Consider the following 12,932-nt stretch of genomic DNA (forward strand, 5'->3'; position numbering starts at 1 on the left):
TTTTTTTATCACCTATCTTCCCCACGCCATGGTAATGTAAAATCATCCTTACTTCCTGCAATACTCCTCATAATAATGTCCTGCCCTACTGGACTCTGAACTGATTTCTGTAATTTTTTTTTTTATAAGTGCTGACCTTTAACTAGAAAGCTCAGGATAAAAGGCAAGACAGTGCCACAAAAACAGCCACCCTGACAGGGTTTCTTCGTGAACCAGGGGGTGACCATGACCTGCTGTGAAGGATGGACAGCCTGCAATGGATTCAGCCTGCTGGTTCTACTTCTGTTGGGAGTAACTCTCAATGCAATACCTCTAATTGTCAACTCAGTGGAGGAAGACCAAACTTTTAAAAACCCCATCTCTTGCTTTGAATGGTGGTTCCCTGGGATTATTGGAGCAGGTCTGATGGTGTGTGAAATTTATTTGACTTGATTTGGAGCTTTTTACTGAAGATGGTCTAAAGACCATCTTGCAGCCTTGCCTTGAGCTATGTCTTGGCTTAGGATATAGTGAGGATCAGTGGGTATGGTATTAATTTATATTGGCATCAGTGAAGAACAACAATTTAAATGAACTGTGGTACAGGCTAGGGAGCTTGGGCAAAAAATAATAAGATATTGATAGAAGTTGGTTGGGTAATTACATATCATACTTCTTCACATATAAGGCTGCTCTTCCAAGCTTCATAGTTAGCGTTCGGGACTTCTTGAATTTATACCTTCAGCTTTCCTTTGCCAAAACCAGCTCTAAGTATTTACAGGGAATACAGCAAAAGTGGGCAGTTCTCAATAGGAAGGGGAAAAAACATTCCATGCCCGATGAGTCTCCTGGATGATAATTGTGAGGCATGAATATGGCATTGCCTGCACCGAGGGGAGTTGGCCCAAGAGGTTTGGGACTTGAAACCCTGGCTTTCTGACCTCAGGGACGTTTTGACTCAGATCTTACTTACAACCCATACATCATGGTGCTTGTTTAATGTTCGATAATTATTAATAGGTCTATCTTTGTTGAAATCTGCAGCAGAGCAGTGTAAGACAGAACTCCCCAATGCACTTAATCATAAGTCACCCGAGGCACTTGTAATACATGTAGATTCACAGACCTTCTCCTGGGAATTCTGATGCAGTAGGCCTGGGTGGTACCCATTGTGTAGAGCAATAAATCCTGTTTTCAGACACGACAGAATATTGAGATATTCTGGTTGTGTCTCCAATATACTACTGTTAGCAAATCATTTATCCTGTGATTTTGTTTCCATATCAGTCAAATGCGGATGTAATTGAAGTTTGAAAACTCAGCATTTAAGAGCCTCGTTTTTGTTATACCACTTGGGTACTATAACACCCACTTGCGGTCTCATTAATGCTGGAGAAATGCGCCTTTGTTTGGATGTATGTGTGTGTGTGTATATGTGTTACAATGATGATCAGTTATTGCTTCTAGTCTTATTCTAGTCTCATCTCCAGACTTAACATGAAAACACTCGTGGGTCATTAGATATGAAACAGAGAGACCACTGTTAAGTGCTAACCTCTGGGTTCATACATTACACTATCTTATTTAAATGCTATAATAATTTGGCTGAGTAGTTATTAACATTTGTATTTTAACAGACCATCAAACAGAAGGTTAAGAATGTTAACAAGGTCACACAGTAGGTGTGAAACCCAATTCCAGATTTATCTGACTCCAAAGCTGTTTTCCACCAGTATTAGCACCATAATCCTCACCACCTATCTCAGGCTGACAAAGGGGAAAAACAAGATCTATAACTTAACCCATAAACTTGTGACCAGGAAACTGAAGCATAGAAAAATTATATAAATATGAAATCGTTTCAGAGAATCTGGACTTTTTTGTGGTACGCGGGCCGCTCACTGTTGTGGCCTCTCCCCTTGCGGAGCACAGGCTCCAGACGTGCAGGCTCAGCGGCCATGGCTCACGGGCCCAGCTGCTCCGCGGCATGTGGGATCTCCCCGGACCGGGGCACGAACCCGTGTCCCCTGCATCGGCAGGCGGACTCTCAACCACTGTACCACCAGGGAAGCCCTGGACGTTCTTGTTCCAGGATTAAGTTTGCTTTATCACCTCAATAAGTATTAACAATGTGCTGGTATCACGGCAGGCTCTTACTATTACTCGGTATTGTGGAATATCTTCAAAGTATCAAACAACTCTTTGAAAACTTCAATAGACATTTTATAGATAGAGCCTCAAACTCTAGACTAGCCTCACAAGCAAATAGGTGGGTGATAGAAAGGTTATTTTCTTGATCCTTGGCTATATATAGAATGTGGAAGAATATCTTTTTTCAAAGGGAATTATGTCCTTTACATCTATCAAAATACTGACTTAGTTCAAAACACTGAACTCTCAATATACTTGTAAATACACAGAAAAGTTAATGAAGAAGAAATCACTGTCGTGATAAGCACTTTTGTCATAGTTCTTGAAATCTTTCTAATCTGTAGCATTTTAAATTAGTATTGTTTCAAAAACAGGGAATTTTGCAGGAAGTAGTTAATAATAAAAACTATGGAATTCATTACTGATTACTTCATAAAATACAGTTATTTTATGGTTTTATGATTAACCCAAAACAGAGGTGAACCTTTTCATCTTTGAAACCATGACTAAGAGTAAAAATGTTATGTAATTACCTTCACCTATTATCTGCTAAGTGGAAAAATCAATACACATTCTTTTTCCAAGTCCTGAAAAAATGACTTGAAACGTTTCCTTGAAATGTTTCCTCTAAAAAATAAAGGCCATTTTATTTTATAGATTAATTGTAAGCCTAATATTAATCATGCCTATTTACTGAGTTCACTTATTGTGTAATAATTCACCAATTATTAAAATCTTAACAGAGAAGAAATTGTTGAACGTTACATTAGAAAATATTATGTCTAACAAAAATTTTCAAAATAGATTTTATATAATGAGCCATTGTTTTGTTTGTTACTTTCATGTTCAAGTACTTAGAGGAATCCTAAAAGTTTGAATTCTATCAGAGTTGTAATGGTCTAAAGCTCTACTGTACTTCACTTATGAAATCATATGCCTTATTTCTAAAACTGGATGAAAATATGGGTTTCTGTAAGGAAAAATAAACAGTGCTACTTCTTTTCTTTATAAAAACAAACGACTATCAAGAAAAAGTTTCACAAAAGCTCTTATGCATTCAAATATGCTTAGGAATTGAAGAGAAAGATTAATCTCAAGATTACTTATTTGTGCAGATTATCTGGAAGACTTATAATTCAGTCACACACACACACACACACACACACACACACACACACACACTTTCACATTTTAATGTTCATCCTATAAAGAGCCCCTCTAATTTCCAAAGCTCTGAATGGGCAAAATGGTTGAAATACAGAGTTATCAAGTTACCCATAATGATGTAACAAAGATGTGTCAACATGCCATGAAGTCAACCAGGTGAGGATTCATACATGATAAGCTATTATTACTTTATAAAATCCCTTTGCAAGAGAAGGGAACTATGAAAGTATCTCTTTCAGCATCTCTGAAATAAATTAATCTTCAAGAAAGTTAGCAGAGTTTAATTTACATGAATAAGGAAATGGAATGATTTATCCATTTTAGTTATAATTTAATGTTGCTCTAACTTTAACAGATTAATTTTCTAAATCAGGGGTTAACATGTTTTTTTCTGTGAAAAGCCAGGTAGTGAATATTTTAGGCTCTGCAAGCCAGTCTCTCTCACAATAATTCAACTCTACTGCTGGTGCGCCAAAGCAGCATGGATAATAAGTGACTGGGCATGCCTGTTTTCATAAAAGTTTATAAAAAAGAGGCAGTGGGCCAGTTTGCCAGTTCCTGTTCTAAATGATTTGTTCCTTAAGCTCAGAAGGCAGTATCACTTATAAGTACAACAAAAGAAATTTAGCCCATGAACACTGACACCTATTTGGGTAAATTTCTTTTCCCTTTTCTTCTGGGCTCTCAGCTATGCCTTGAATGGCTAGGCTGCCGTACATACACGTGCCCTTTGAATTATAAGACTGTTGGTGTTCAAGGCAGTATGTAAGCAAAGCTTGATAACAATACAAAGTGTTTTCCATACGTGACATGGAGTCAGCACATGGTCAGAGTGGGGTGAAGTTTGTCAGGAAAGCTGCCTTGTAAGGCTGTTCAATCCGAGACCTGCTCTGAAAGGAAAAATGTGGACATGGTCTTGGAAAAATGGACTGGGGAAGGAGCAGTTAGGAGGAGGATAATGAGATGAGTGAGGGGGGTGATGGTGGTGGGGAAGATGAGAATGAGCAAGCTCTATGAAGGAACAGAGAATTGCTAGAATTGGCCAGTGTGATTGGAATAGTGGTTGAGTCTGGGCTCTGGAACCCTAATGCCCAACTTTGACTCCCAACTCTTCCACTTTCTTAGGCAAGTTACTCAAGCTTTCTGTGCCTCAGTTTTCCGACCCAGTAAAATGGGGATAATTGGCACCTACCTCATAGGATTTTTACGAGGCTGTGAATGAACTAAAACACGTATAATACCTATAACAGTGCCTGGTATGTTGTCAGAACTCGGTAAAATGTTAGAAAACAAGAGTGGGAGGAGACAGAAAGAGAACTACTCAAGGGCAGCTGTGCTGAGATGGCAAAAAACTTATGGCTAAAATATATTAAGTGTAAGAAAGTAATCGACATTCAACCCTTCAACGATACAAAACTTCTTTCATGAAGAATTTCTAGTTATAGCTGCTGACTAGTTATTAGTAGAAATTTTAACCTAAGTCCTGAGAACATGGCATCATTTCTTACAGCTTTCCCCAGCCATATGTGTTCCCTTGACACAGAATGTAATACAGGATTTCTAAACATCAGTGTGAAGTGAGATCATTCCATACCATGGATACAGGAGTAGAAAGGAGAATGTAGAACTAAAAGTAATTCTCAAATCATAAGTTTTAGAAACTACTGAGCTGGTGGTGACCCTGGGAGTGAGAGGAAAGTTAGGGAAGTGGGAGAAGAGTGGTGATAGAATTCTTAGTTCCCAACTGCCAGGCAGACAAAACCATCAATTTCCTTTCTGAATACTTGCCAGATTAATTCACACTATTTTGGGGAAATTGGGTAAATGGTTGCAGATTGTAGTAAAAAAAAAAAAGTGAATTTTGGATGATGCAACCATTCCTTCAGAAACATTCCTTCCAAAATAATGAATAAATAACTTACTCTATTTAAAATCCAAGTCTCTCTAATGATGACTCAAAGTAAAAATGTAGATGGAAGAGTTTGAAATTGCTATACTGAAATCCCCCATCCTTTCCCCCTTTTTAATCTTTATGGTCCAAATGGGGATCATAAGGGTCACAAGATGAAGGATATTGCCACATCTCCTTTTTATTCTCTTAAGCCTCTTGGCTTCCCACAACTGCTGGCAAGTAGAAAGTGAAGATTATTGCTTTATCATCTGATGAGAAGTAATAATATTCTTTGTTCCTGTTGATGTAATTTCCAGGTCATTCCAGCAACAACAATGTCCTTAGCAGCGAGGAAAAGAGCATGCTGCAATAACAAAACCGGGGTGAGCACAGCACAGCTGGTCTGGTGCATAAGCAGTTACCGGCATCTCAGCAAAGCCGCCGAGGCGTCAGCATCTCCTGAATCACCGTGTGGCTCCAGTGGCAGGGCTGGTCCTAGAAACATGTTATTTAGAATAATTTATATGATAATGCTGAAAGTGTGAAGTTTGTCTTTTTGTTTTCCCATAAAAATTTAGTTTTGGAGCGAGCTTTCAGACCTCTCCTCAATCTTTGGTTTCAGTCTAAAAGTTTTCAAAGAAAGATTTATAAGTCTGAACTCAGGGCTGTAATCAATTTCATAATACTCATATACTTGTTACTTTTGTGGTGTGTATAAAATACTTAGGGAAAAAGTATCCTCAGTTCTCTTATGCATGTGAAAGACTGGTTTACTACTAGGAGCAGAATGTTAATTGTCCTTATCCAGTAAAGTTAAAGGAGACAACACTTATTTTTTTCAAACATTTGGTATGTATAAAATTGTAACTATGTGAAAAGTAAAGGAAATTAATATTTATTAACCTTCTCTCACTATACTCAGAACATTTTCAAATATGTTATCTTATTTTTCTGAAAACCCATACATTTTATGATCTCTGTTTTATTGACTGAGAAATTGATCCTCAGAGAAAGCATATAACCTGCCAGTGTAGCATAGTTACTAGGTAGGTTTGTATCCAAATCCATCAGACTCCAAAATTCCCAGTCTTCAGACTATTTATGCCATGAACATTGCTATGAAGTAACACTGAGGGCTCTCATAATTCTTTAAGGAAGCAGGTAGATCAATAAATTAGAAATCACAGTAAATATTCCTGACTGAGCTTGAGGTTTTAAAGCAATGGTTCTCAGCCTGATGGGAACAATAGAATCACCTGAGGAAAATCTTAAAAATACCAATGCCTGGTGGCCCCCCTGAGATTCTGCATTAGTATCTTTCAAAAGCACCTTAAGTGATTCTCATGTGCTCCCAGGGGTGAGAGCCACTGTTTAAAAGGGTACATATTTATAGCCATGAGTTCGATTTATTTTTTAGATTACCTTTTCCTGACATTTGGTATTTATATAGGATTATAGTTACTTTGCTAGTTATTTACAGTCTATCTTTGTTCCTGACGCACTGTAGTGGTCCGTTGAAATAGACAAGGTTCCCGTAGAGCTAAGAGTTCAGGTTTTTCAGAAACAGTGGCAAGACCAATGATCTTTTAGCAAGTCTAATGAAATGGCAGGCACTTTGCCCTCTGCCTTCTTGTGAAAGTCACACCTAATCAAACTGTGATCTTAAGATCTAGGACTGTAAGGTGTCAGTAGAATGGCAGCAGTTGATGACAAAGACTGCATATGCTGCTGAAACTTGAAACAGACCGGGAACATGTAACAACATGTGCAAATGTGCCTACTTTATTTTTCAGATGTTTCTTTCATCACTTCTGAATGTGATCACAGTCATTGGAGCTGCATACTGCCTGACGGTGTCCATCCAGGCTCTTGCAGAGGGCCCTCTCATTTGTAACTCTCAAGGAAACAGAACTTCCAGTTGTGAATTTTCATTTGAAAACTTAACGTGAGTAACCTTTTGCTGTCTTACACAGCTGCAGCTCGTTAGGTTAGAATAGTGTGGTGTTGACCCAGTGCCATGTTATCTCGCGTGGGACAGATTCTTAGGGATTTAGCACATTAATCCCAATCGCAGAGAAATGGAGGAATCACTGCACTCAGAATGCTTTGGGTATGGTCTTGTCTAAAATGAGTAGTTGACTTAGATGGATTATCCTTGTCTTTTAAAAATCTACGGCTGCATACGTGCATGTATATAAAAAATTTCTGGAAATATACACCAAAAACTTAACTTTCATCTTTGGAGAATGGTAATGGAGGATGCCCTTGGGGAGGGAAGGGAGCACTGACTTTCTCCACTTCTGATCTAATTTAATTTGTAAACCCTGGGACTTCCCCAGTGGTCCAGTGGGTAAGATTCTGCGCTCCCAAGGCTGGGGGCCCGGGTTTGATCCCCGGTCGGGGAACTAGATCCCTCATGCATGTCCCAACTAAGAAGTCTGCATGCCGCAACTAAAGATCCCACGTGCCACAACGAAGATGCTGTGCACTGCAACTAAGACCTGGCGCAGCCAAAATAAATAAATGCATATTAAAAAAAATTGTAAGCCCTAAGCATATATTACCTTTATACTTGATAAACTGAATAAAAACACAATAAGTAAAAAAAATCTAGAGGCTTACCTATAAGCCTTAAGAAACAAAGCAGCAGCCAATGGAATCATGCAAACATAATAGAAACACAGTCAGCATGACAATGAATCAAAATTTTAACTCACAGAGTAACAAATAATGCTGAAGAGTTACATGGAAATGGCTCATTGCAGTCTTGTAAGATGGTTCTGTGCCTGAATCTAGGCACAATTTGTAAAACTGGAAGAAAAGAACAACCTAATTCATTCGTTACCTATATATTGTTCAGTATGGAAAATAACTAGAATTCACTTTTGTAGTTACATGAAAAAAATTTTTTCCTTTTTTCTTATCTCGCTGCATTAAAAAAGAAAAATCTCTCAAAATTTGCATACCACAGTTGTTGTGGATCAAAATCCAAAGAACTCCTTTTACTAGTAGAGCTGGAGTAGAAAATTAGAGATTTCAACCACACACGCTATACACATTCAGTCCTCAGCGCATGGCTACTCACCATGTACCAGGCGCCAGGCCAAGCTGGAGGTCACAGCATCAAGGTATTCCCACTCTAGTTGGGGAGACAGACAGTTACGGAGAGTAAACAATTACAGAAGAGTGACCCTACGTTTGCTGCAAACTGCAAAAAGCATACTCATATCCCACGTGCTGACATACTGTTGTTCTTCCCAGGCTGCACATCAGTTGCTCGTATCCAGAAATGCAAACTCTCTAAGAACACTTAGTCCTACTGTAGAAAACCAAAGATAAATCATGTCAGGACAGATGTGTTAGGGCTAAAAGTTCCTCATTCTCCATACCTTGTTACAACAAGGTTTTAACCAGACGTATTTGAAATGTCTTTTGTGAGTAAAAATTGTACATCTGGTTTAACAGACGCAACACAGCAGTTTTGCACTAAGAACTGAGCTCCGAGAACGGGGGAGCTCGTTTTAGTTTCTTTAGCCAGTAGAAGAGCGCCTGCATGAATAGGTGCGACCACAGGAAACTGTTAATATTCAACCCTTTCAGACATAGAATATTTCATACAGTTCAACCTAAGAGTAGATCCTCTGTAGATGCTTGTTGAGTGATGGGATATATGATGTCAACGTTTTACAACTGTTAAGAGTACAAAAGCGCATGCTCAGAAACCCTCATCTTAGCTATAGTTTCTGGGCACGATGTTTCAAAAGCACTTTGTTTTACTATACATGTCCTTTTCTAGGCACAATGCTGCATTCTTTAGATGGTCAGTGGTATTCCTGGATATCTTATCTTTATCATTTCTTTCATTTTGTTCAGTGCCATTCATCCAGAATCCTTCAACCTGCAGTGGTTCTTTGACGACTCTTGTGTTTCTCCTACGGATTTCAATAACCCCTCCATCAACAACACAACAGCCAGTAACTGGAGAACATACAGCTTACACTTCAATTCTACAGAAAACAAACATAGAATTATCCATTTCTCAGTATTTTTAGGTCTACTGCTTGTGGGCATTCTTGAGATCCTGTTTGGGCTCAGTCAGATACTCATCGGCTTCCTTGGCTGTCTGTGTGGAGGAGTCTCTAAGCGAAGAAACCGAATTGTGTAGTTTAATAATAATAAAATGGAAATACTAGTTTGAACCATTTCAGAATGACATTTAAAAGACATGCTTTTAGAAATTCAATAATGGAACATTATCTAGAAAGCTGTGGGTGAGTCAGTTTAATCCAAAGGTTGTTTTAAAAGTCACCTTTGATGTACTTAAAAAACAAGTCAAGCTTTCACACTTAAGCATGTTGGTAAATGCACATTTTCATATAGAAAGAAAAATATCAGTGGTTGACTTTAGGGAAAAGTGGAGAGAAGCTTTCAATTTGTTTTGTGTCTTTCTGTACTTCTGTACTATTTGGATTTTCTAACTATGTTCTCGTATGTGGAGAAAGGAAGGGAGGGAGGAGGGTAAGCAGGAACAGAAGTTATACTGGAAGCCAAAATACGGGACCTTTATATTGCATTTCTTTATACTTAAAAAAAGGTTAAATATATACAGTTGACCCTTGAACAACACGGGTTTGAGCCGTGCAGGTCCACTTATAATGCAGATTTCTTCCAAGAGTAAATACTAGAGTACTACACGATCTGCAGTTGGTTGAATCTGTGGGTGCAGTCCTGGATACAGAGAAACCGAGGATATGGAGGGCCAACCAAAAGTTACATGTGGATTTCTGACCGCGTGGAAAGTTGGCGCCCCTAACCCCTGAGTTATTCAAGTGTGAACAGTAATCTGAATACAATCAAGTTTTTAGACCTAATTCAGCTTACAGAAAATCCAGGGAAAGAGGACATTATTCAGACAAATTCAAAAGGTGGGACAGTACACAGACAATAGTCCCCTGTTTTCAACAAGAAAATGTAGTATAAGAAAAATAAAAGGTTGGATGGGTGGAGGGAACTATTCTAGATTAAGAGAGCAAAGAGACAGACATGATTCAACCAAATAGATTACGTGAACATCGCTGGGGATAACTGGGGGAACCTGTACAAGGACTGGTTTAGGTAATATTAAGGGCTTACTGTTAAGTTTTTTTATGCCTGATGATGGTTTTATGGTTATGTAGGAAAATGTCCTTATTTTTCAGAAATGCATATTTATGTGTTTGGGGGAAAATGTCATGTTTTTAAGACATTTCAGCTAAAAAATGAAGCAACTGAAAAATGTTGTTACATTTAGGTGATAGGCATATGGCAATTCATTACACTCTTCAATTTTCCTATGTTCGCATTTTTCACAATAATTAAAAAATAAAAAATACCTAGGGGGAAAAAAATCAGTCTTTCGAAATCTGGCTTATATATATGCCAAACTTTAAGACAGGAAAACGAAACAGTGTATTTACCATATTAAAATGTTATAAAATAGACAAAACTCAAAATCTACAATTTTCTGAATATGATCATTCCTGCTTTTTATTTCTATTATTTATATTCACTGGGCTTAAGATTTTAGAAATAATTTACAATACATATAGTATAGCTGTCCCCCTCCCCCCAATCAGTAACATCAAGAACTTATAGGCATTTTTTTCTGAACCCATTTACTGTATAAAGACCTTCTTCCTATGCTCCTATAAATACCTATTTATCCTTAAGGTCTAGCTTAAAAATCTACTACTTGAGAAAGCCTTCCCAGAGTGCATGATTTCAACAAACTAAGTTAGCACTTACCCAAACCACGATTATCATACCTGTCACAATGTAACGTAAATATTTTTGTTTATAAATCCATCACTTTAAGACAATTTAAGAGAACAGGGACCATGTCCTTCTCATCCATTTATTCATCAGCTCTTTCCTTCTTCACGTCCTCAGCGAGGCCTCTTCTCGGCCCAGCTCCCACCTCCCACTCCCACCTGTCTAAGCTCTGGCTAAATCCTCTTCATCTTTCAGACTTCAGCACAAGTATCACTTTTTCTGAGAGGCTTTCCCTAACAGCCTAATGGAAGGCAGGCTTCCCTTTACTCTCTCCTTTAGAGTTCTTTCATTTACAGCAGGGGTCCCCAACCCCCGGGCTGCGGACCGGCAGCGGTCCACAGCCTGTTAGGACCCGGGCCACACAGAAGGAGAGCAGTGGGCAAGCGAGCAGAGCTTCAGAATCCGCTGCTCCCCATCGCGCTCATTTCCACCTGAACAATCCCCCACTACCCCGTGGAAAAAACGTCTTCCACGAAACCGGTCCCTGGTGCCAAAAAGGTTGGGGACTGCTGATTTACAGTACTTATCACAATGGCAATAGCATTTTAATGTGTACTTGTTTCTTAAATTTCACTCTCCCCCGTAAGACTATAAGCTGCATGGGTACAGGGATATGTTTCTTTTATTCACTCCCGGTAGAGTCAGTACCAAGTACCGTGCCCGATACAAAGTAGGGCCACTACGAATATTTTGTTGAATGAATTAATCCTATCTTTAGTACTCAGCTTTCAGCCAAGACTCAACGCTTACTAAATGAATGTCGAACTGCCAAGAGCCACAAAATTAAAACACAAGCAAAATAAACATGACCGCTCACTGTATTTGACTGAACAAGTCAGTGACAGTGCATATAATCTTCATTAGCCTGGAAATGGGTGAGTGATGACCCCAGTTTTCTACAGGGTCATGAACAGAGACGTGAGCTTCTCATTTCAGAGGGCAAAAGAAAGGATGGTTGGCAGTAGCACAATCAGCTGAAATAGCTGGCAAGTTAGTTCTTTGCAACTTTGGTCTTGTGGAAACTGCAGCCTTGGATTAAATGCCTAAAGCCGACGGGCCACTTGTGGTGAGGTGGCTTTTGGGGACATGCCATGTCTATCCCGGTACCTAAACTTACAAATGCACATCTATACACCCCCCCAACACACATACATACAACATGCACCTAGTCATTTACAAAGCTCATTGTTTTTTATTTCTCACTTCCATTCCCATGTTCAATCTCACTTTGGAATCTTTATACTTTTATTTATTTTTTTTTTACTGCATCCACCATCTGAAACACTCTCTCCCTGTTCTTGGGCATATATCTCAAATACCTTCTCCTTCATAAAATTATTTTTATAATCAATTCTTTAATAAGCCTTATTTCCCTCCTCCTCCATTAATCTGTCAATTCCTTAAGAGCAGGGCTTGTGGTGCATCTGCTATAACCGCTTACTACTGAGGTCAGTGCTGTGCACACACGAGTCTCTACTTACTGACACGATAATACACTGTAAGTAAAAGAACAAGTTACGGTAGTTACATTTTTCCAAACTTGAGGCCAGAAAAATTTCAATTTCAGTGTCAAATATGATCAAGAAGCTGGATAACAGACATTCATGCAGGAAAAGAAGGAAAGCTCTCTTGCAAATATATGTTCATAATATTATCCCTCCAAGTGTCAATAACCAGCAAATGCTTCAACAAGTATTCCTAGAAGTGAAAAACACCCAACCTTTAAACAGAGTTCCGAAAGTAGTGGCACAATGTACTTGCTACACTTGTACTTGCTACTTAGTTGTATGGCACTAGTGAGTATGGTAGGTTGATTACTCTGTCACTGGCCCTGACTGGATCCTTTTCTTCCACTGTTCCCTGAATCTGGAATCTTTTCTTCATTCTCTGCTTGTTGAAATCATATATTTATTTCAAGGTTCCGCTCAAGTAT

At 38.7% G+C, this 12,932-nt stretch overlaps 2 protein-coding genes across 2 annotated transcripts in view; one reads left to right on the forward strand and one right to left on the reverse strand.

Moving 5' to 3' along the window:
* Positions 1-225: 225 nt before the first annotated feature.
* TM4SF20 (transmembrane 4 L six family member 20) lies at positions 226-9,353 on the forward strand (the record flags this gene model as incomplete). The annotated part of the gene is made up of 4 exons (XM_079710478.1): positions 226-408; positions 5,506-5,571; positions 6,982-7,133; positions 9,062-9,353. 4 exons carry the CDS (start codon positions 226-228, stop codon positions 9,351-9,353), a joined length of 693 nt encoding a protein of 230 aa, XP_079566604.1.
* MFF (mitochondrial fission factor) overlaps positions 5,427-12,932 on the reverse strand; it is a 36,664-nt gene continuing 29,158 nt past the window's right edge. The window contains exons 9-10 of the transcript XR_013811055.1: positions 8,274-8,327; positions 5,427-5,683 (exon numbers count right to left, since the gene is read on the reverse strand). The gene's annotated coding sequence lies outside the window, so the exon portion shown is untranslated. The remainder of the gene's footprint in view (positions 5,684-8,273; positions 8,328-12,932) is intronic.

Source organism: Hyperoodon ampullatus (assembly GCF_949752795.1).
Source record: "Hyperoodon ampullatus genome assembly, chromosome: 8".
NCBI lineage: Eukaryota > Metazoa > Chordata > Mammalia > Artiodactyla > Ziphiidae > Hyperoodon > Hyperoodon ampullatus.